The sequence below is a fragment of the Scyliorhinus torazame genome, chromosome 15, assembly GCF_047496885.1.
Source record: "Scyliorhinus torazame isolate Kashiwa2021f chromosome 15, sScyTor2.1, whole genome shotgun sequence".
Lineage (NCBI taxonomy): Eukaryota > Metazoa > Chordata > Chondrichthyes > Carcharhiniformes > Scyliorhinidae > Scyliorhinus > Scyliorhinus torazame.
Genome location: NC_092721.1, coordinates 7,835,584 through 7,857,316, shown reverse-complemented (window position 1 = coordinate 7,857,316; position 21,733 = coordinate 7,835,584). Strand labels below are relative to the sequence as shown.

General features: G+C 47.7%; 1 protein-coding gene across 7 annotated transcripts in view; it reads left to right on the top strand.

Moving 5' to 3' along the window:
• Positions 1 to 2,013, top strand: part of LOC140391506 (uncharacterized) — a 229,505-nt gene extending 227,492 nt beyond the window's left edge. For all 7 annotated transcript variants that reach the window (XM_072476051.1, XM_072476050.1, XM_072476049.1 and 4 more), the window contains one exon: positions 570 to 2,013. In XM_072476051.1, the coding sequence (XP_072332152.1) occupies positions 570 to 830 (261 nt within the window). In that variant the 3' untranslated portion in view covers positions 831 to 2,013. The remainder of the gene's footprint in view (positions 1 to 569) is intronic.
• Positions 2,014 to 21,733: the final 19,720 nt, after the last annotated feature.

Below are 21,733 nucleotides of genomic sequence, written 5' to 3'. Positions count from 1 at the left end.
ACTCTGCATTCTCACTTGAATGAGACTGGCTTTCCCTGAGATTCTGACCCCGTCTCACCAGCAGATTGCAACTCCTTCCGGAAAGCAAACTATATCTTTTAAGTTACCAAAGCAGGTAGCTATAACCAATGGATTTTCCACAGGAGCAAGTCTTCAAAATTAAAACATAGAAAGACAGGGGGGAAAAAAAACATGTCTTTCTTCCTCTGAGTCCACAGCAGTCAAACTGAAAATGAAACAAAAAAAAAAAAAAACCTCACAGCCACAGCTCAGCTCCACCCACAAAATGACATCACTGAAGCCATGAGATAAAACAAAAACCTTTCTTAAAGGGATACTCCCATGACAATATCGATTCGCTGCTGCTCGGTTCCGGGGTTTAGCAAAGTGCTAAAACTGGATTGCCAGGGCAGTGAGAAAAGTTAAACAATGCAGTTCCTTTCCCCGACATTGCAACATTACTTGCATGCTTCATTGGTAAATCAATATCCCTCTGGAACTCAGCGAGAGTATATTTATATACATGTTGGCGGAAAATCTCATTGCTTCTTTTTTCTTTCATTTTCCAGGCTATGACTGTGACTAATGGCAAACCTACAATCTATGAAAACATGAATGGGCGTCCGGAAGGCTCAACAACTCCAAATTCTTTAACTGTTAACGATTGCAATAATCCTGCAAATCACAGAACTGATGCCTGTTCTTCTGACGACGCTCCAAACAATACAATTATTTATGCTTCATTGAACACGTCCATGTTATGCAGAAAGGGATCAGTCACAGCCCCTGATGAAGATACAGAATATGCTGCCATAAATATCAGACATTGAACAATACTTCTTTGTTTCAAAAAAAGAGGAGGCACTACGGGAGGAGGGCAGCCTTTTTTCTCACTATTGTTTTTCGACTTGTGCTGGACCTGAGAGCCCTAACTATTTTTACAGGTGTTGCATTCCATGTGCCACCTGAGAACTAATTTGACGAGTGCTGTGACGTTTGGGATGCATGAAGGACATCTCTCTATATCGTCCCAGAAATGGGGCTGCCTGTCAATGAGCAGCTGACGAGTGCAATTGTTGCTTTACCTTCACTCTGCCGATTCTAACACTCAGCCAGAAGGGGATATTTTCTTTATGACACTGCTTTCAGATACTCTCCACGAGAAAGAGACTCATTTTCGGAGCACAGGACACTGCTTTCCCAAGGACGATGAATCCTGTCAGAAGCTGTTTGTATATTTTGTGGTTTTTTTAACTAAATTAGGCAATGGATATATATGGAACTTCTGAGTGTGTTCTTCAATTTTTGTAAAATGTAAAGTTCGTTACTGAATGATTTTCATTTGCCTGTACTAAAATTGGACTTTTTGCAGAATAATTATTTAACAAATGCATTTAAAACAACAATTTTAATGATTAATATTAAATGGATAAATATGGAAAGAATTTACATTGTGTTAAATAGAATTAACTAGACGTTAAACTGAGACTCTGCCTGGCCTGTCAGGTGGGGACAGACGCTGCCAATGCCACTGTTATAAAAAGAGCTGCAGGAGTACTCCCCAGTGTCCTGCTCAATAGTTATCCCTCAATCAACATCACTGAAAAACAGATTAGCTGGTTGTCGTCACGTTGCTGTATGTAGGATCTGGCTATGTGCAACGCATCTCATTCGCCTGGCTCACTGGAGTGGCACGGTAGCACAATGGTTAGCACTGTTGCTTCACAGCGCCAGGGTCCTGGGTTCAATTCCCGGCTCGGGTCACTGTCTGCGCGGAGTCTGCACGTTCTCCCCGTGTCTGCGTGGGTTTCCTCCGGGTGCTCCGGTTTCCTCCCACAAGCCCCGAAAGATGTGCTTGTTAGGTGAATTGGACATTCTGAATTCTCCCTCAGTGTACCCGAACAGGCGCCGGAATGTGGCGACTAGGGGCTTTTCACAGTAACTTCATTGCAGTGTTAATGTAAACCTACTTGTGACACGAATAAAGATTATATTATTATTATTAACCACTAACATTTCCGCCATGCCACCATCTTCGCCAGAAGCTGGGGAAAGCAAATTCATAATAACCTTCAAAAGAGAATTGGAAAAATACCTGGAACCCTGGCGAAAAGAGCAGAGAGAGTGGGACTAATTGGATAACTCTTCAAAGAGCCAGCACAGACCACAATGGCCTGATTGGCTTCCTTCTGTGCCATAAGATTCTGTGGTCATTGGAGAGTTTGTTTCAGAAATCCACAATACTCATATACGACAAATAAAAATCTTGGACCAAATTGAATGTCAAGGGCGGTGAACTTTGATGGAGTTTGTTGTCCCTGTGTTGTAACGTCAACATCAGGAATGCTGTGAAAAAGGCGTAAACACCACTATGCATCACACCTGTCATCAATCGTTGTATCGTTATAACAGGGTCGCTGTCTGTGCGGAGTCTGCACATAGGTTTCCTCCGGTTTCCTCCCACAGTCCAGAGATGTGCAGGTTAGGTGGTTTGGCCAAGAGAAATTGCCCTTAGTGTCCAAAATTGCCCTTAGTGTTGGGTGGGGTTACTGGGTTATGGGGGTAGGGTGGAGGTGTTGACCTTGGGTAGGGTGCTCTTTCCAAGAGCCGGTGCAGACTCGATGGGCCGAATGGCCTCCTTCTGCACTGTAAATTCTATGAATATAAACAGAGAAAAGTGCTTCTGTGCCACAGCACTGAAGTTGAAAGAGTATTGGTGAAACAGTGCTGGAAGTTAAAGCAGACAGTGAGGCTGGAGAAAGGACCAAAGTGTCCAATCGTCACGCTCCACCTCTCAAACTGACAAATATCTGAGTTGATACAGAAAAGTTATTTCCTCTGTCCAATTCCCCGCGACTGGGCCACGCGGCCCTGATGACGCCACGCGATTCTCTGCAGAGCGGAGAATTGGCGCCGACGTGTTTGGCACGGCACCGGTCGTGGGCCGTTCTACGCGGCCCCGCCCCCATGATTCCCCGGCCTGGATGGGCCGAGTGGCCGTAAAAAAAAAAAACACGAGTCCCGCCGGCGGCGTTCTAACCTGCTCTGAGCCAGCGGGACCTCGGCGTTGAAGGGTCGGGTAGCCACCTGTGGGTGGGGGGGGGGGGGGGCCTCCGATGTGACCTGGCCCGCGATCGGGGCCCACCGATCGGCGGGCCGGCCTCGCTGGCTGGGGGCCTCCTTTCCTGGCCCCTGTAGCCCTGCCCCATGTTGCGTCGGGGCCGGCGCGTTGAAGGGAGCCTCTGCGTATGTGCGCGTTGGCGCAGGCGCCACTGCATGTGCGGATCCTGCGGCGCACAGTTCACGCCGGGATCGGCAGCTGGAGCGGCGCAAACCAATCCAGCACTGTGCTGGCCCCCTGTAGGGGCCAGAATTAGTCCTGGCAGCGGCCCGTTCACGCCGTCGTAAAACGCAACGGCGTGGACACTCTGCCGCGGGATTAGAGAATCCCGCCCCAGGCTCCTAAACCACCCTCTTATGGACTGACCTGATTAACACTACGCCCTGTATGCTTCACCCGATGCCGGTGATATGCAGTTACATTGTGTACCTTGTGTTGCCCTATTATGTATTTTCTTTTATTCCCTTTTCTTCCCATGTATTTAATGATCTGTTGAGCTGCTCGCAGAAAAATACTTTTCACTGTACCTCGGTACACGTGACAATAAACCAATCCGATCCAATATCAGGGTATTTGGATTGAAGGTGGGAAAAGACAGAATTGAGATGTAGATCAGCCATGACCTAACTGATTGATGGAACAGCGTTGAGGGGCTGAATGGCCTTCTCCTGTTCCCATTGATGCCTGACTGCCTGGATGTGTCTCCCTTTATATCCCAGCTAAGGTAAGGTACCAAACTGCACTTTGCAGTTGAATGGACCGGACGTACACAAGTCACAAGTCAAACGTCCAGCTGATTGACCTCGTTCTCCGTGCTCCCAGCTCACAATATGCTTGAGTAACAAGATGTTAGGTGGAAGCATCATATACAATAGTTTCAGATAAATTCTTTAGTGACCATGGCTCCAACCACAAACCACAGTTTATCTGCCCAATCACCATGTTTACAAGAAGATTTACAAGTTTTCCAGATGGGAATTGGCAGCAGGAACATCAGGTTGAGATTTGTTCCCTTTGCAGATGCATCACACTTTTATAAAAGAAGTTGCAAACCGGTTTGCAGGGTCCAAACGTTCCCCAGCCGGTTCCTACAGACAGAGGCAGGTCACATGGAGAACAATTGCTTAATTTACAAGATGAATGAATGAGCCTCAAAGTGATGGGCTCAGGACCCACGCCAGCCTTGAGAGACTCTCAGCGCAGTACTGAGGGACTGTCGCACTGTTCCCGTACCAGCCTTCCCGAACAGGCGCCGGAATGTGGCGACTAGGGGCTTTTCACAGTAACTTCATTTGAAGCCTACTCGTGACAATAAACGATTTTCATTTTCATTCATTCATTTCATTTTTCATTTCACTGTTGGAGGTGCCGTCTTTCAGATGTGATGTTAAAACACATGGACAGGTTCAAAAGCAGCTTCTTCCCCGCTGTTACCAGACTCCTCTTATGGACTGAACTGATCTCTCCACACATCTTCTCTACTGAGTAGTACTACACTCTGTATGCTTCACCCGATGTCAATGTATTTACATTGTGTATTTATGGATGTCCTATGTTTTTTCATGCGTGGAACGATCTGTCTGGACTGTACGCAGAACAATACGTTTCACTCGACCTCGGTTCACGCGACAATAAATCGAAACAAATAAAATAAATCAAACTGATGCCCCATCTGCCCTGTCACGTAGTGATAAAACTCCCCACGATACTCTTACCAAGGCGAGCAGAGGTGCTCCCCCCAGCATCCAATATTTATCCCACAACCCACGTCGCGACAACAGATTATCTGGTCAATATCACTGTGCTGTTTGTGGGATCTTGCTGTGCGCAAATTGGCAATGTGCTAAACTTTGCCCAATGTCAAATTTCCTCTGCTCCAACATGGGGGGGTGGGGCTGCGGGAGGGGGCACTGTGGCTGGTTGTCACAACCCTTGCAGCATTCCACCACAGCTTGGGGACAGACATAGAAACATACATAGGAAATAGAAGCAGGAGGAGGTCATTCAGCCCTTCGAGCCTGTTCCAAATGATTGCAAGTACTCACTGGATAAACTTACGAAGCTCTAAGGGAAACCTCGTGGGAACTGGCGTTCGATGGGACATAGTTGTATTCATTACACTACTGATTGGCAGGAGAAAACATCCACCTGAAACCATTCTTTCATCACAGACCCCGTTGCTTGTCCACCCGATTCTGCTCTCAAACGGCGACAGTGAGCCCTTTTAAATCATTTCTGGTCTGGCCAATGTCATGATATCCATATTAACATATCATGGTGCAATCACACACACACACTGATGGACAGGTCGACGGACCAATCAACACACACGCAACATCACAGCCAATCACCAGTGAGAGCACACGCACTATAAAACAGGGAACACCACAGTTCCCGATCATTCCACCAGGAGATAGCTCAGAGCACAGAACTCACAGCGTGCCAATCAGACATACACCGTGTGCTGAGTGCCTCTCTAAGATAGTGCTAGGGCTGGGTCCACAGGTTAACTGGTGAAGTAAGAACCATAGCCAGAAGTTAACAGTTGTTATTATACAGAATAATAAAACAGAGTTGTACCATCTACAACCGTGTTGGTTCGTTTGCATATCGGAACACCCAACACGACATGATACCAGGATTGGAAACTCACCAGCAACTGTGAGACCTACCTGCGCATCTTCAGAGATCACCGCTGTGCAGCCACCCAACTCCAGTGGGGTCACCAAGACGACCCAGGCTGCAGGTCTGGTGTAGTCCAAACAGTGACTTACGTTGCCGAGGAGTGTCCACTGACTAAACAGGCTTAAAGAACTCCATCTCGCCACAACCAAGGGTATTGATTGGCCATCCACGCATTTAATAAATAAATCATGCCCTGGATATTGAACATTGCCCTTAAATCTCCAGCAATTAAAAATTAATCTCAGGGACATTATTATGTGCAGAACCCAGGGAAAAGAAATCACAGGAGCATTTTTAAAAATCATGCGTCTCTTTTAATTTTCTTTGAACACTTTTGTTTCTTAGATATAAACGTTTCTGGAGATGGGAGGATAAGCTGGGTGATTGCGACTCATTGGAGGGGAGGACATCTGATGTACGTCCAGGAATACGTCCAACCAGAGTTGGTAACCCATTGGGGACCAGATGGTTGAGCAATCAAGAGGTCCCTGGTTAACGTGGCTGTTACAACGCACTCACTAAACTCCTTCTTCAACCTCTGACTAACCTTTTTTTTTTATTGGTTCAGTGACAGATGTTGAGTTCCTTTAGGCATCGAGCCAAGACACCTGGCATCTATAAATAAACTAACTCGAGATGCAGCAGTTATTTTCAAGTCGGAACTTCTGTTGGTTGATAATCAACCTGCTAATCCTTCCAACGCACCCAGGACAAGCTGTGGGCGGGATCCCTGGTCAGTCATGCTGGATGGGGAGAGGAACGCTCAAGCAATAACCACTTGTCTCTCCCTATCAGGTGGAGATGCCTATGGTCCCACCACATTGAAGCTAATGATGGATGGACTTCTCCAGTTATCCAGAATTTGGTTCGGTAAACCTGTTCAGTCTTCAAGGTGAAGGTGACTGTGTGCATCATCTGGGGTGTCTTGGGAGCTGTTCCATTGGATACGTAGGTGACTGCTGAGGCCGATCTGCATCTGGAAGGTTCTACTGCAATTGGATAGGATAGCGCAGTCAATTGAATTTTGGTGGAGTTGCTGCATTGGGGTTTCCTCTCTTTGCATTTTCTCTCTGCCTCTGGCACGCGCTTGCTTTCAATGGAATTTCAGACTGTACAATGACCACAGGGAAGATGCACAGGGAAGCAATTCTTTTTTTTAAATAAATTTAGAGTACCCAATTATTTTTTCCAATTAAGGGGCAATTTAGCGTGGCCAATCCACCTACCCTGCACATCTGTGGATTGCGGGGTGAAACCCACGTAGGCACGGGGAGAGTGTGGTGCAAACTCCACACGGACAGTGACCCAGGACCTGTGGTGATGTGCATCAATGTAAATGCATGTAGGCTAGCTAGACACTAGAGGGAGCACCAAAGACATCACACACACACACACTCAACCAATAGACCAGTTAGATAGGACACGACCAATGGACATTCATGATACACACGGAGGTGACACCACCACAGGAGGGCCACACCACACCACCAACCCATATATAAAGGACATCCACCACACACATGATCTGCCTCTTTCCAGTGGAGCCAGTCAGTGAGTACAGACACAGGGTTGATTCAATATTACATCCACCACGTGGATTGCAGCAGCTGGTTAGTCAGTCTGGGTAGCTATAGTAGGATTAGCAGTAGTGTCGAACCCGAGTAATAGAAGTGTAAATAGTTTAATAAACGTGTTGAAGTTATCGCCACGTCTGAACCTTCCTTTGTCAAGTGCACCACAAGGAAGCCGCTTATGTTACACCTACAACATAACAAATCAGGGCCGAGATTCAAACCCGGATCCTCAGAACCCTAGGCAGCAGTGCTAGGCACTGTGTCACCGTGCCGCCCTAGGGAAGCGATTCTAATACTTATTATTCCAATCACAGGGGATTGGTGTAACCTCTTTTTCTTCCTTAACCACCCCCCCCCCCCCCCCCTCCTTAATTTTACTTATTTCCAACGAGCTCTGTTTACATCAGTCTTCTTCAGAACTGGACACAGAGATGAGAAAGGCCTTTCAAAGGAAAAAGCATCTCTGATGTTAAATCAATATTTTGCAGCATTCCAGAATTACTGAACTCTTTTGGAACTTCTGCCCATCCCTGGAAATCTTAAACCTGGAAATACTTTGTGCATGTATTTTCAATTGATTATAGAGGTATCTGAATCCCGAATGGTTAAAAAAGTGATGCTCATAAAACCAGAGTTTTACGGCACAGAGGCAGACTATTTGGCCCATTGTGTGTGTACCCTTTGAAAGGTTTAGCCAACTGCCTCATCACCCCCATTCTCTTTCCCCAGAGCCTAGCAAATGTTTCTTTCACAGGTGTTGATCCAGTTCTCCTTTTGAAAGTTATTATTGAATCGGCTTCCGTCGCCCTTTCAGGCAACACCTTCCAGATCGCAACAAGTCGCCGTGAGAAGAATAATTCTCACCTCCCTCTCTGGTTCTTTTGCTAGTTACCTTCAATATGTGTCCCCTTGATACTGATCCTCATGCCACTGAACATTTCTCCTTATTTACTCCACCAAAACTCTTCATGATTTTGAAAATATCTATTAAATCTCCTCCGAAGCGTTTCTGTGCGAAGGAGGATATTCCCGGCTTCTCCAGCCTCTCTATATCTCTGATCCCAGTGTGGCAATTCTCCTCTGCATCTGTTCTAAACCCTGCCATCCTCCCCAAAACATGGTGCCCAGAATTTGACACATTACTCCAGCTGGGGCTAAACCATCGGTTTATTAATGTTTGGCAAAGCAAGGAGGAGAAATGGGGCGGATCTGTGGGCAGAGGCTTTAAGCAGGGCCAACACATCATCACGTGCCAGGCTTAGCCTAATACAATTCAAGGTATTCCACCGGGCACACATGACGGTGGCCCGGATGAGCAAGTTTTTCGGGGTAGAGGATAGGTGTCCGAGGTGTGCGGGAAGCCCAGCAAATCATGTCCACATGTTTTGGGCATGCCCGAAGCTTAGAGTGTTTTGGCAGGGTTTCGCCAAGTCAATGTCCACGGTACTCAAAATACGGGTGGTGCCGAGTCCGGAGGTGGCGATCTTTGGAGTGTCGGAAGAGCCAGAAGTTCAGGGGCCGAGAGAGGCTGACGTCTTGGCCTTTGCCTCCCTGGTAGCCTGGAGACAGATCTTGTTAATGTGGAGGGACTCGAAGCCCCCGAGTGTAGAGACCTGGGTTAGTGACATGTCTGGGTTTCTCAGTGTCGAGAAAATAAAGTTCGCCTTTAGAGGGTCAATGGTCGGGTTCACCCGGAGGTGGCGGCCGTTCGTCGACTTTCTCGGGGAAAATTAAAATGTCGGCAGATGCAGAATTCCAAAGGCGGGGTGGAGAGGGCTGGATTGGTGTTTTATGGTTGGGGTGTGTGAAGATTGTGATGGGGGTGGAAATGTTTATTGTATCATGTTTATGTCACTGTTGTTGTTATTATAAAAATTTGCAAATACCCTAATAAAAATATTTGAAAAAAAAATTAATGTTTGGCATAACTTTGTTATTTGTGGGCTTTTTAAAGTTTTGTGATCAAGTCTTGATGTGAATAGATGTCGAGTAGTCCTGCTTAAAGATTGACACACACACGTAGCCAGTTTTGTTCACACCTTTGATAGTGCAGGGAGCGTCTGCCTGCAAAGTTAAACCTTTCGGTTTCACCAACAATGCTGGCAGGTAACAGTCTTCATCACCGCAATGGCTTGCTGCTCTTGTGGGCATGTGTGGTTCAGCTATCACACAGGTGATAGGAAATTGCTATTAACACTTCAGTTGGTGAATGCTGCAAAGTGCTGCCCATTCTGCATGACTGTCGCTGTGCCAGCTACACTGAAGATTGTTGCGATGGAGAGATATACTGCTTAGCTTCTTCCTTTAGTGAGTGATGTCAGCGTTAGGCGATATAAAACTAGCTTGTCAAAGTTGTCTTATTTAAGGGGATCGTTTTTGCTTCAAGGCGGATAACACAACTGAATTTAGTAAACATGTCCTGTGGTTCATTTACCTCAATGTACAAGCTGTCTGAGTTTACGGAGCAGCAACTCACGCTGAACATGTGTATTTGCAATTTTGGCACAATATGTTCAATTAGTTTTGAAGATTGAGCTGCACATTTTGTGTTATATCCGTGGCTCATTGTGGGTAGAATTCATGCCTTTGAGACAGAAGATTGTGAATGCCGGATCTCCCCCCAGCACAAACCCCCTCCCACCCCCCATTCGAGAGACTTGAGCACATAATCTAGGCTGACAGAGAGCTACGCTGGAAAAGTCTTGAGGGGCCTGAATGGCTGTTTTAATCATCCTAAACTGAGTCTCCATCTGCTCTCTCTGTGATGGAGGTGAAAGAGCCCGTGGGACTATTGCAGGAGAGTTCTGCCTGGTGGCCTGGTCAATATTTATCCCTCAGTCAACAGCATTAAAAATAAATGAGGTGATGATCATCACATTGCTATTTGTGGGAGCTTTATTGTGCTCACATCGGTGTTGTATTCCCAACACTGCAACCATGGCCACGTTCACAAACCCAGCAAGCATTTACTGCCCGTAAAGCTGTTAGAGGTTGTAAATTAAGTCACTTTATAAATGTAAATTATTTCTTTCTTATATGACTAATGGTCATTAAAAAATGATCACAATAAAATGAATATGATGCAGTGCAAATCACATTTCAATGTCGCCAAATAACGGGAAAACTGACTTCCTTTACGAGACATGGGTCGGGCTGGTTATGGGCCGGGTGGGCATTTATTGCCCACCCCTAGTTGCCCTTCAGAAGGTGACGGTGAGCTGCCTTCTCCAACCGCTGCAGCCCCCGAAGTGCAGGAACACCCACTGTGCTGTTACAGACAGTGAATGAACGGCGATATATTTCCAAATTGCAGGGGTGAATAACTTGGAGGGGAACCTCCAGGTGGTGGTGTTCCCAGTTATCTGCTGCTCTTGTCCTTCTAGATGGTAGTGGCCGTGGGTTTGGAAGGAGCTGTGTTAGGAACCTTGGTGAGTTCCTGCAGTGCATCTTGTAGACGGTGCACACGCCTGTTATTGGTCGGTGGTGGAGGGTTTGAATGTTTGTGGAAGGGGGAGCAATCAAGCGGGCTGCTTTGTCCTGGATGGTATCGAGCTTCTTGAGTGTTGTTGGAGCTGCACTCATCCAGGCACGTGGAGAGTATTCCATCACACCCCTGACTTGTGCCTTGTAGATGGTGGACAGGCTTTGGGGAGTCAGGAGGTGAGTTACTCACCATAGGCTTCCTAGCCTTTGACCTGCGCTGGTAGCCATAGTATTAATGTGGCTGGGTCCAGTTCAGTTTCTGGTCAATGGTAACCCCCAGGATGTTGATTGTGGGGGATTCAGCGATGGTAATACCATTGAATATAAAGGAGCGATGGTTAGATCCTCTCTTAAGACCATAAGACATATGAGCGGAAGTAAAGCCATTCGGCCCATCGAGTCCACTCCACCATTCAATCATGGCTGATTTCAACTCCATTTACCCGCTCTCTCTCCATAACCCTTAATTCCTCGAGAAATCAAGAATTTATCAACTTCTGTCTTAAAGACACTCAACATCCCGGCCTCCACTGCCCTCTGTGGCAATGAATTCCACAGACCCACCACTCTCTGGCTGAAGAAATTTCTCCTCATCTCTGTTCTAAAGTGACTCCCTTTTATTCTAAGGCTGTGCCCCCGGGTCCTAGTCTCCCCTGCTAATGGAAACAACTTCCCTACGTCCACCCTATCTAAGCCATTCATTATCTTGTAAGTTTCTATTAGATCTCCCCTCAACCTCCTAAACTCCAATGAATATAATCCCAGGATCCTCAGACGTTCATCGTATGTTAGGCCTACCATTCCTGGGATCATCTGTGTGAATCTCCGCTGGACCCGCTCCAGTGCCAGTATGTCCTTCCTGAGGTGTGGGGCCCAAAATTGCTCACAGTATTCTAAATGGGGCCTAACTAATGCTTTGTAAAGCTTCAGAAGTACATCCCTGCTTTTATATTCCAAGCCTCTTGAGATAAATGACAACATTGCATTTGCTTTCTTAATTACGGACTCAACCTGCACGTTTACCTTTAGAGAATCCTGGACTAGGACTCCCAAGTCCCTTTGCACTTCAGCATTATGAATTTTGTCACCGTTTAGAAAATAGTCCATGCCTCTATTCTTTTTTCCAAAGTGCAAGACCTCGCACTTGCCCACGTTGAATTTCATCAGCCATTTCTTGGACCACTCTCCTGAACTGTCTAAATCTTTCTGCAGCCTCCCCACCTCCTCCATACTACCTGCCCCTCCACCTATCTTTGTAACATCGGCAAACCTAGCCAGAATGCCCCCAGTCCTGTCATCTAGATCGTTAATATATAAAGAGAACAGCTGTGGCCCCAACACTGAACCCTGTGGGACACCACTCGTCACCGGTTGCCATTCCGAAAAAGAACCTTTTATCCCAACTCTCTGCCTTCTGCCTGACAGCCAATCATCAATCCATGTTAGTACCTTGCCTCGAATACCATGGGCCTTTATTTTACTCAGCAGTCTCCCGTGAGACACCTTATCAAAGGCCTTTTGGAAGTCAAGATAGATAACATCCATTGGCTCTCCTTGGTCTAACCTATTTGTTATCTCTTCAAAGAACTCTAACAGGTTTGTCAGGCACGACCTCCCCTTACTAAATCCATGCTGACTTGTCCTAATCCGACCCTGCACTTCCAAGAATTTAGAAATCTCATCCTTAACAATGGATTCTAGAATCTTGCCAACAACCGAGGTTAGGCTAATTGGCCTATAATTTTCCATCTTTTTCCTTGTTCCCTTCTTGAACAGTGGGGTTACAACAGCGATTTTCCAATCCTCTGGGACTTTCCCTGACTCCAGTGACTTTTGAAAGATCATAACTAACGCCTCCACTATTTCTTCAGCTATCTCCTTTAGAACTCTAGGTTGTAGCCCATCTGGGCCCGGAGATTTATCAATTTTCAGACCTCTTAGTTTCTCTAGCACTTTCTCCTTTGTGATGGCTACCATATTCAACTCTGCCCCCTGACTCTCCGGAATTGTTGGGATATTACTCATGTCTTCTACTGTGAAGACTGACGCAAAGTACTTATTTAGTTCCTCAGCTATTTCCTTGTCTCCCATCACTAGATTACCAGCGTCATTTTGGAGCGGCCAATGTCTACTTTTGCCTCCCGTTTGTTTTTAATGTATTTAAAGAAACTTTTACTATCATTCCTAATGTTACTGGCTAGCCTACCTTCATAATTGATCCTCTCTTTCCTTATTTCTCTCTTTGTTATCCTCTGTTTGTTTTTGTAGCCTTCCCAATCTTCTGACTTCCCACTACTCTTTGCCACATTATAGGCTTTCTCTTTTGCTTTGATGCATTCCCTAACTTCCTTTGTCAGCCATGGCTGCCTAATCCCCCCTCTGATAACCTTTCTTTTCTTTGGGATGAACCTCTGTACTGTGTCCTCAATTACTCCCAGAAACTCCTGCCATTGCTGTTCTACTGTCTTTCCCACTAGGCTCTGCTCCCAGTCGATTTTCGTCAGTTCCTCCCTCATGCCCCTGTAGTTACCTTTATTTAACTGTAACACCTTTACATATGATTCTACCTTCTTTCTTTCAAATTGGAGATTGAATTCGACCATATTATGATCACTGCCTCCTAAGTGTTCCCTTACTTTAAGATCTTTAATCAAGTCTGGCTCATTACATGACACTAAGTCCAGAATGGCCTGTTCCCTCGTGGGCTCCATCACAAGCTGTTCCAAAAAGCCCTCCTGTAAACATTCAATGAATTTATTTTCCTTGGGTCCACTGGCAGCATTATTTACCCAGTCCACCTGCATATTGAAGTCCCCCATGATCACTGTGACCTTGCCTTTCTGACATGCACTTTCTATTTTGTGGTACATTTTGTGCCCCCGGTCCTGACCACTGTTAGGAGGCCTGTACATAACCCCCATTATGGTTTTTTTGCCTTTGTGGTTCCTCAACTCTACCCACACAGACTCCACATCATCTGACCCTATGTCGTTTGGTGCTATTGATTTAATTTCATTCCTAATTAACAAGGCAACCCCGCCCCCTCTGCCCACCTCTCTGTCTTTTCGATAGGTTGTGAATCCCTGGATGTTTAAATGCCAGTCCTGAACCCCTGCAACCACGTCTCTGTGATGCCTACCACATCATACCTGCCAGTCACAATCTGGGCCACAAGCTCATCTACCTTGTTCCGTACACTGCGCGCATTTAAATATAGCACCTTGAATTCTCTATTGACCGTCCCTTTTTGTTTTCTTAGTGTGGCGGACCTTGGTTTACTGAGCCTTTCCATACACTGTGTCATATTTTGTGGGATGGGGACTATTGTAACCTCTCCTGAGTTTTGTCTTTTCGTGCTTTTTTGTATTCCTAAGCAGCTACGCTTCCCACTGATTACTTCACCTCTTGGTTCCCTGACTTTCCCTTCCCCCCCCAATCTCTAGTTTAAAGTCCTATTGACCACCCTATTTACTCTTTTCGCCAGAACACTGGTCCCAGCTCGGTTCAGGTGGAGACCATCCCAACGGTATAGGTCCCCCCTGTCCCAAAACTGATGCCAGTGTCCCATGAAAAGGAACCCCTCTTTCCCACACCACTCTTTCAGCCACGTGTTAACTTCCCTTATTCTTGCCTCCCTATGCCAATTTGCACGTGGCTCGGGCAGTAATCCGGAGATTATGACCCTTGAGGACCTGTTTTTTAATTTGAATCCTAGCTCTTTATAATCTCTAAACAGGTCCTCTTTTCTAGACTTGCCCATGTTGTTGGTACCGACATGGACCACAACAACTGGATCCTCCCCCTCCCTCTCCAGTATCCTTTCAAGCCGGTCAGAGATGTCCCGCTCCCTAGCACCGGGCAGGCAAAGTACCATGCGGGACTTTTTATCCTGTTCACAAAGGATGCTATCTATCCCCCTGATAATAGAATCCCCTACAACTACAACTTGCCTATTTACTCCCTCCCCTTGAATGGCCTGCTGAACCATGGTGCCTTGGTCAGCTGACTCATCCTTCCTGCAGCCCTGTTCGCCATCCACACAGGGAGCAAGTGCCTCATACCTGTTGGACAAGGTCAAGGGCTGAGGCTCCTGAGTTCCTGACTGCTGGTTCCCTTTACCTGCCTGACTTGCAGTCACACCCTGCTGTCCCTGGCCACTGGCAGGATTTAAACTACTTACTCTGACAGGTGTGACTGCCTCCTGAAACACAGTGTCCAGGTAAGTCTCCCCCTCCCTGATGTGCCGCAGTGTTTGAAGCTCAGACTCCAGCTCATCAACTCTGAGCCGGAGATCTTCAAGCAGCCAACACTTACTGCAGATGTGGTCGCTGCAGCTCGCAATGGGATCTGCCCGCTCCCACATCAAGCAGCTCAAGCAGCTCTTGTTGTAGATGGTCATTGCCTGGCACTTGTGTGGTGCGAATGTAACTTGCCACTTGTCAGTCCCAAGCTGGATATTGTCCAGGTCTTTCTCTATTTGGATATGGACTGCTTTTTATCTGAGGAGTCGTGAATGGTGCTGAACATTGTGCAGTCATCCGCAAACATCCCCACTTCTGACCTGATGATGGAAGGGAGGTCATTGATGAAGCAGCTGAAGATGGTTGGGCCAAGGACACTACCCTGAGGAACTCCGGCAGTGATATCCTGGAGCTGAGATGATTGACCTCCAACCATCACAACCATCTTCCTTTGTGCCGGGTCTGAATCCAACCAGCGGAGAGTTTTCCCCCTGATTCCCATTGGCTCCGGGTTAGCTCGGGCTCCTTTATGCCGCACTTGGTCAAAAGCTGCCTTGGTCAAGGGCAGTCACTCTCACCTCACCTCTGGCATTCAGCGCTTTTGTCCATGTTTGAACCAAGGCTGTAATGAGGTCAGGAGCTGAGTGACCCTGGCGGAACCCAAATTGAGCGTCCGTGAGCAGGTTATTGTTGAGTAAGTGCTGCTTGATAGCACTGTTGGTGACTCCTTCCATCACTTTGCTGATGATGGAGAGTAGACTGATATAGCAGTATTTGGCTGTGTTGGATTTGTCCTGTTTCTTGTGTAGAGGAGACACCTGAGCAATTTTCAGCATTGCCGGGTAGCTGTACTGGAGCAGCTTGGTTAGGGGTGCGGCCAGTTCTGGAGCACAAGTCTTCAGTATTATTGACGGAATATTATCTGGACTTTATAAAACCCGACCTTGTACTTTATTTAACACACCAGGGGCTGGTTTAGCACAGTGGGCCAAACAGCTGTCTTGTAATGCAGAACAATGCCAGCAGCGTGGGTTCAATTCCCGTACCGGCCTCCCCGAACAGGCGCCGAATGTGGTGACTAGGGGCTTTTCACAGGAACTTCATTTGAAGCCTACTTGTGACAATAAATTATTATTATTACCAAGATCTAGATTCATTAATCAGCACAGATGTTGATTAACCTGCCCTGCTAGAGTTTGATCATAAATGCCTGCGAAGATCAGTACTGTTTAATCAGCCAAAGATAAACAAGCCACCAAGGGCGGTGATAATCTGTTTTCATAATTACCATGTTAAGGAGAAGGTCCTGAGTTGGGCACCTGCAGTGGGAAGGAGCTGGTATTCGTATGGACCAGGACTTAACCGTGGAGCTGGCGAGAAGGCGGCCTGTGGTCAGATGAAGGCAACACTCCACAGCAATAACTCCACAGGTTCAGCGTGGTCTACCCAGAGAAGCTGAGGGTGACCTATAATTCAAAGGTCTTCTACTTTGAGACGGTGGAGGCGGCGGAGGCTGAAGAACTGGGATTAAAATGAGAGATGGGACTGGGGTTTGGATTTGGACTGAGTAAAGGGGGGTTGAAATGCTGAAAATAGTTTCATTTCCTGTTTGCTGTTTAAGGAAACATGGGCAGCAAGATAGCACAGTGGCTAGCACAGTTGCTTCTCAGCTCCAGGGTCCCAGATTCGATTCCCGGCTTGGGTCACTGTCTGCGTGGGTTTCCTCCGGTTTCATCCCACAAGTCCCGAAAGACGTGCTGTTAGGTGAATTGGACATTCTGAATTCTCCCTCTGTGTACCCGAACAGGTGCTGGAGTCTGGGGACTGGGGGATTTTCACAGTAACTTCACTGCAGTGTTAATGTAAGCCTACTTGTGACAATAATAAAGATTATTATTATTATTAGGATGTTAATTTGCAGGGCAGCACAGTGGCACAGTGGCTAGCACTGCTGCCTCACGGTACCGAGGTCCCAGGTTTCATCCCGGCTCTGAGTCGCTGTCTCTGTGGAGTTTGCACATTCTCCCCGTGTCTGCGTGGGTTTCGCCCCCCACAACCCAAAGATGGGCAGGGTGGGTGAACTTGCCACACTAATTTGACCCTTAATTGGGGAAAATGAATTGGGTACTCTAACTTTATTTTGAAAAAAGGATGTTAAGTTGCTTTGTATGAGGGATGGGAATGGTTGGGAGTTGGGGCTTTGAGGGGTTGGTCGGTGGAGAAGGGGGGAAGACAGGGAAGGGCTGGAGGGGCCGGTGATGGAACAGGAGGTAAAGGGGGCAATGGAGAGGATGAGGTCAGGGAAGGCGCAGGGCAGATGCGTTCCCAGTGGAGTTTTATAAGAAGCTTAAGGATCGGTTGGTGGTGCTGATGGTGGGACTGTTTGAGGAGGCGAGAGGTAGGGGGGTTTCCACGGACTTTGGGGTAGGCTTCGATTTCCCTGCTGTTAAAGAAGGATAGGGACCCAGTGGAGTGTGGGTCGTATGGGCCCATACCCCTATTAAAATTGGATGCCAAGGTGCTGGCAAAGGTGCTGGGGGCTAGGTTGGAGGGATGTCTCCTGAAGCTGATAGGAGAGGATCAGACGGGGTATGTGAAGGGAAGGCAGTTGTTCTCGAATGTTAGAAGGTATTAACTGAGATCATGACGGCATCAGATGGGAAGGAGATGGAGGTGGTGGTGGCGTTAGATGCAGAGACGGTGTTTGTTCGGGTCGACTGCGGTATTTGAATGCGGTCCTTGAAAGTTTTGGGATTGGGCCGAGGTTTACGGAATGGCTAGGCTGCTGTATAGGGAGCCGATGGAGAGTGTTCACACGAACAACATGAGCTTGCGGTGTGTGTGGGGGGGAATGGGGGGGATAGGAGGCGGGATTCTCCGACCCCCCACCGGATCGGAGAATCACCGGGAGTCGGCGTGAATCCCACCCCCACCGTCCTCCGAATTCTCCAGCCCCCCCAAAAATCGCCCCGGCGTGAATCGCGCCTCCCGCCTTGGAGAATGGCGGGGACCGGCTCGACGCAATGGGCTCCGGGGCCGCCCGAATTCTCCGGGCCGCGATGGGCCGAAGTCCCGCCCGTTTAAGGAGGGTCCCGGCGGTGGGACCCAGCTCTGTGGGCAGCCTCCGGGGTCTTCGGGGAGGGGGCCCGGGGCGATCTGGCCCCGGGGGGTGCCCCCACGGTGGCCTGGCCCGCGATCGGGGCCCACCGATCCGCGGGCGGGCCTGTGCCGTGGGGGCACTCTATTCCCCCGCATCAGCCGCTGTGGTCCTCTCCGATGGCCGATGCGGAGACGAACCCTCCTGCGCATGCGCCAACTCGCGCCGTCTGGCGGAGGCCCTTCGGCACCGTTTGGTGTGGCGCCAAACCCCTTCCCCGCCGGCCGGTGGAACGCAAACCACTCCCTGGCGGGTCTAGCCCCTGAAGGTGTGGAGGATTCCGCACCTTTGGGGCAGCCCGACGTCAGAGTGGTTCACGCCACTCCTCAGCGCCGGGACCCCCCGCCCCGCCGGGTAGGGGAGAATCCCGCCCCGGGTGTCCACGGAGGGAGATGAAGGTGAAGTGGGAGGAAGAGCTGGGGAAGGCGATGGAAGACGGTCTGTGGTGTGGGGTGCTGTGAAGGGCGAATGTCTCAACCTCATACGCGAGCTTGGGGCTGATACAATTGAAGGTCATGTCTAGGGCACACCTCATGAGGGCAAGGATGAGCCGACTCCTCGAGGGGGTGGATGATGTCTGTGACCGATGTGGGAGGGGGCCCTGCAAACCATGTACATAGATTTTGGTCCTGCCCGAAGCTGGACAGGTTTTGGAAGGAGGTATTTAACATCATTTCGGATGCCGGGTCCCCTACAGGCCATTTTTGTAGTGTCGGACGGCCGTGGTTGTAGACGGGGGCGGGGGCAGATATTTTAGCCTTCGCCTCGCTGATTGCTCGCAGGCGGGTCCTGTTCGGGTGGAGATCAGCCTCTCCACCCTGTGCCTCGGTGTGGCAGGGGGACCTGCTGGAGGTTTTGACCCTGGAGAGAGTGAAGTTTGAGTTAAGGGGGGGGGGGGGGGCGAAGGAGGGGTTCTACAACTCATGGGCTTTGTTTATCATGCACCTTCTGGAGCTGGTAGTTGTTGAATATTAAGGGGGGGGGGGGGAGGGAGGGGGTTGGTCTGTTGTTTGTTCTTTGTTTTTGACATGTTTTGAACTTGCGAGCCGATGTTTTAAGCTGCATATTGGGGAGTCATTTTTGCTGTTGTGGCTTTGTTTGTTTGTTTGAAGGATGAAAATGATAAAAATGTAGCGAATAAAAAAATAACAAATAAATAAAGAGTAAACATGGAATTGATACATCTCACAGCGATGTAAGAGAACACATGACCCGCAGCCAGAGGGTCAGTGTGGTGTTGGACTGAGCTGTGTGTAGAAGCATGGAGGCAGCTCTGAACATGGGCCTTCACCCTATCTATGTATATCATTTCTGCTAGTTAAGAAATATTTACCGTGGAACCACCCAAGGCGACAAATACTTTAATAAGACATATCGAACTACGGCCATCATCTTACAACGGAACTAAAAATGTGTTAGTCGATGAACATCAGTTTCACAAACTCTAGTGCGGAAATAGCAAATTCGAAAATTTACTTTGAATTTAAAAGCCAGAGAACGAGGAGACGGGTTTGAAGGGAATAAAAAGGAAATTTAGGACCTAACGCCAGCAAATTTTCCATCGCGCAAAAGGATCACAACATGTAGGAAACGGTGTCGTGCAAATGAAACAGTAACATTTCGAGAGCACCTTTCACAACCGGAGGACATCGTAACGTGTCATCACTCATAACGCAAATAACCTTTTGCAACAAAGGAGGTCAACGGGGGATTTAATTGAGACGTAGATGTGATAGTCTTAATTATCTTGATTAATAATTGATGGCATCTGGAACTCAGTATCTGAAAGGATGGTTGAGGGAGAAACATTCATCATGTTTAATAAATACTTGGATGAGGTTTCACACCCAGGAGGGTAACAGAACAGCTGGAATGTCTGGATAGCATTTTCAGCCGGGAGGAATATGATGGGCAGAATGGCCTGCTTCTGTGCCACTGGCTTTTCAATGTTCTGATGATACCAGCGATCAATCTGCCACAGACAGACAAGATTCCACAGACAGCAATGCGATGTTGGTTACGAGATAAATATTGGCCCCAGGACTTTGGGGAGAACACACCTGCCCTGAGAGCACAAACACGGCCTCAGATTTAATGATTTATTCTCAAGATGTGAAAGGGAAATTAAAGTTTGACAGTACATGGTAACAGCAAATCAGCGACAAAAATATCATTCAACTCTGGGAAGTATCTGAGCTTGAATAGATCCTTCAGAATGCAGAATCACACAGACATTGCCCTCTAGTGCTCACTCACCATTATTACAATTAGACCTCAGGGTCTGCCATCAAAAATACAGGAAACTGTGGGTCATTGAGTCAAGGTCAAATTAGCAGCTTAAAGCGGGAATTTCCAGAGCTATAATACCCAGTGGTGATGCATAAAATTGACGTAAACAGTGTTACAAAGAGGCGTGAACTGACTGCCTCTGATTCAGCCTCCTCAATTAGTCACAGCAAAGGTTTTAAAATGCATTTTCCCCGTGGGTGCCTTTTCTAAATCTAAATCTTTTACTACCTCTGCAGCAAACAACAAGGAGCAACTGAACAAGGGTTTCTTGAGTCAAAGAAAGAGAAAGTTTATTAACCAGTGAACCCAAGAAAAAATCTTAAAAGATCAACATCACACATGCACTCGCACACACACTCATACACACACACTCACACACACACAGACACGCCACACACACACACACACATAGACATGCCACACACACATATATGCACAGACACGCCACACACACACACATAGACATGCCACACACACACATATGCACAGACATGCCACACACTCATACACACAGACAGTTTAGGGCAGCACGGTAGCATTGTGGATAGCACAATTGCTTAACAGCTCCAGGGTCCCAGGTTCGATTCTGGCTTGGGTCACTGTCTGTGTGGAGTCTGCACATCCTCCCTGTGTGTGCGTGGGTTTCCTCCGGGTGCTCCGGTTTCCTCCCACAGTCCAAAGATGTGCAGGTTAGGTGGATTGGCCATGATAAATTGCCCTTAGTGTCCAAAATTTCCCTTAGTGTTGGTTGGGGGTTACTGGGTTATGGGGATAGGGTGGAGGTGTTGACGGTAGGGTGCTCTTTCCAAGAGCCGGTGCAGACTCGATGGGCCGAATGGCCTCCTTCTGCACTGTAAATTCTATGATAATCTATGAGATTCAAACACACAGACACGCACACACAGATTCATACACAGACACGCCACACAAATGCCCACACACAGACAGATTCATACAAACAGACACGCCACACACAGATTCATACACAGACACGCACACACACATGCATGCACACACACATTCATGCACACAGACACACACACTTGTACACATACGCACACATACAGGCACTCGCAAACTCGCACACACTCATACACAGACAGATTCATACACAGACACACACATGCATGCACACACACATTCATGCAAACAGACACACACACACACATTCATGCAAACAGAC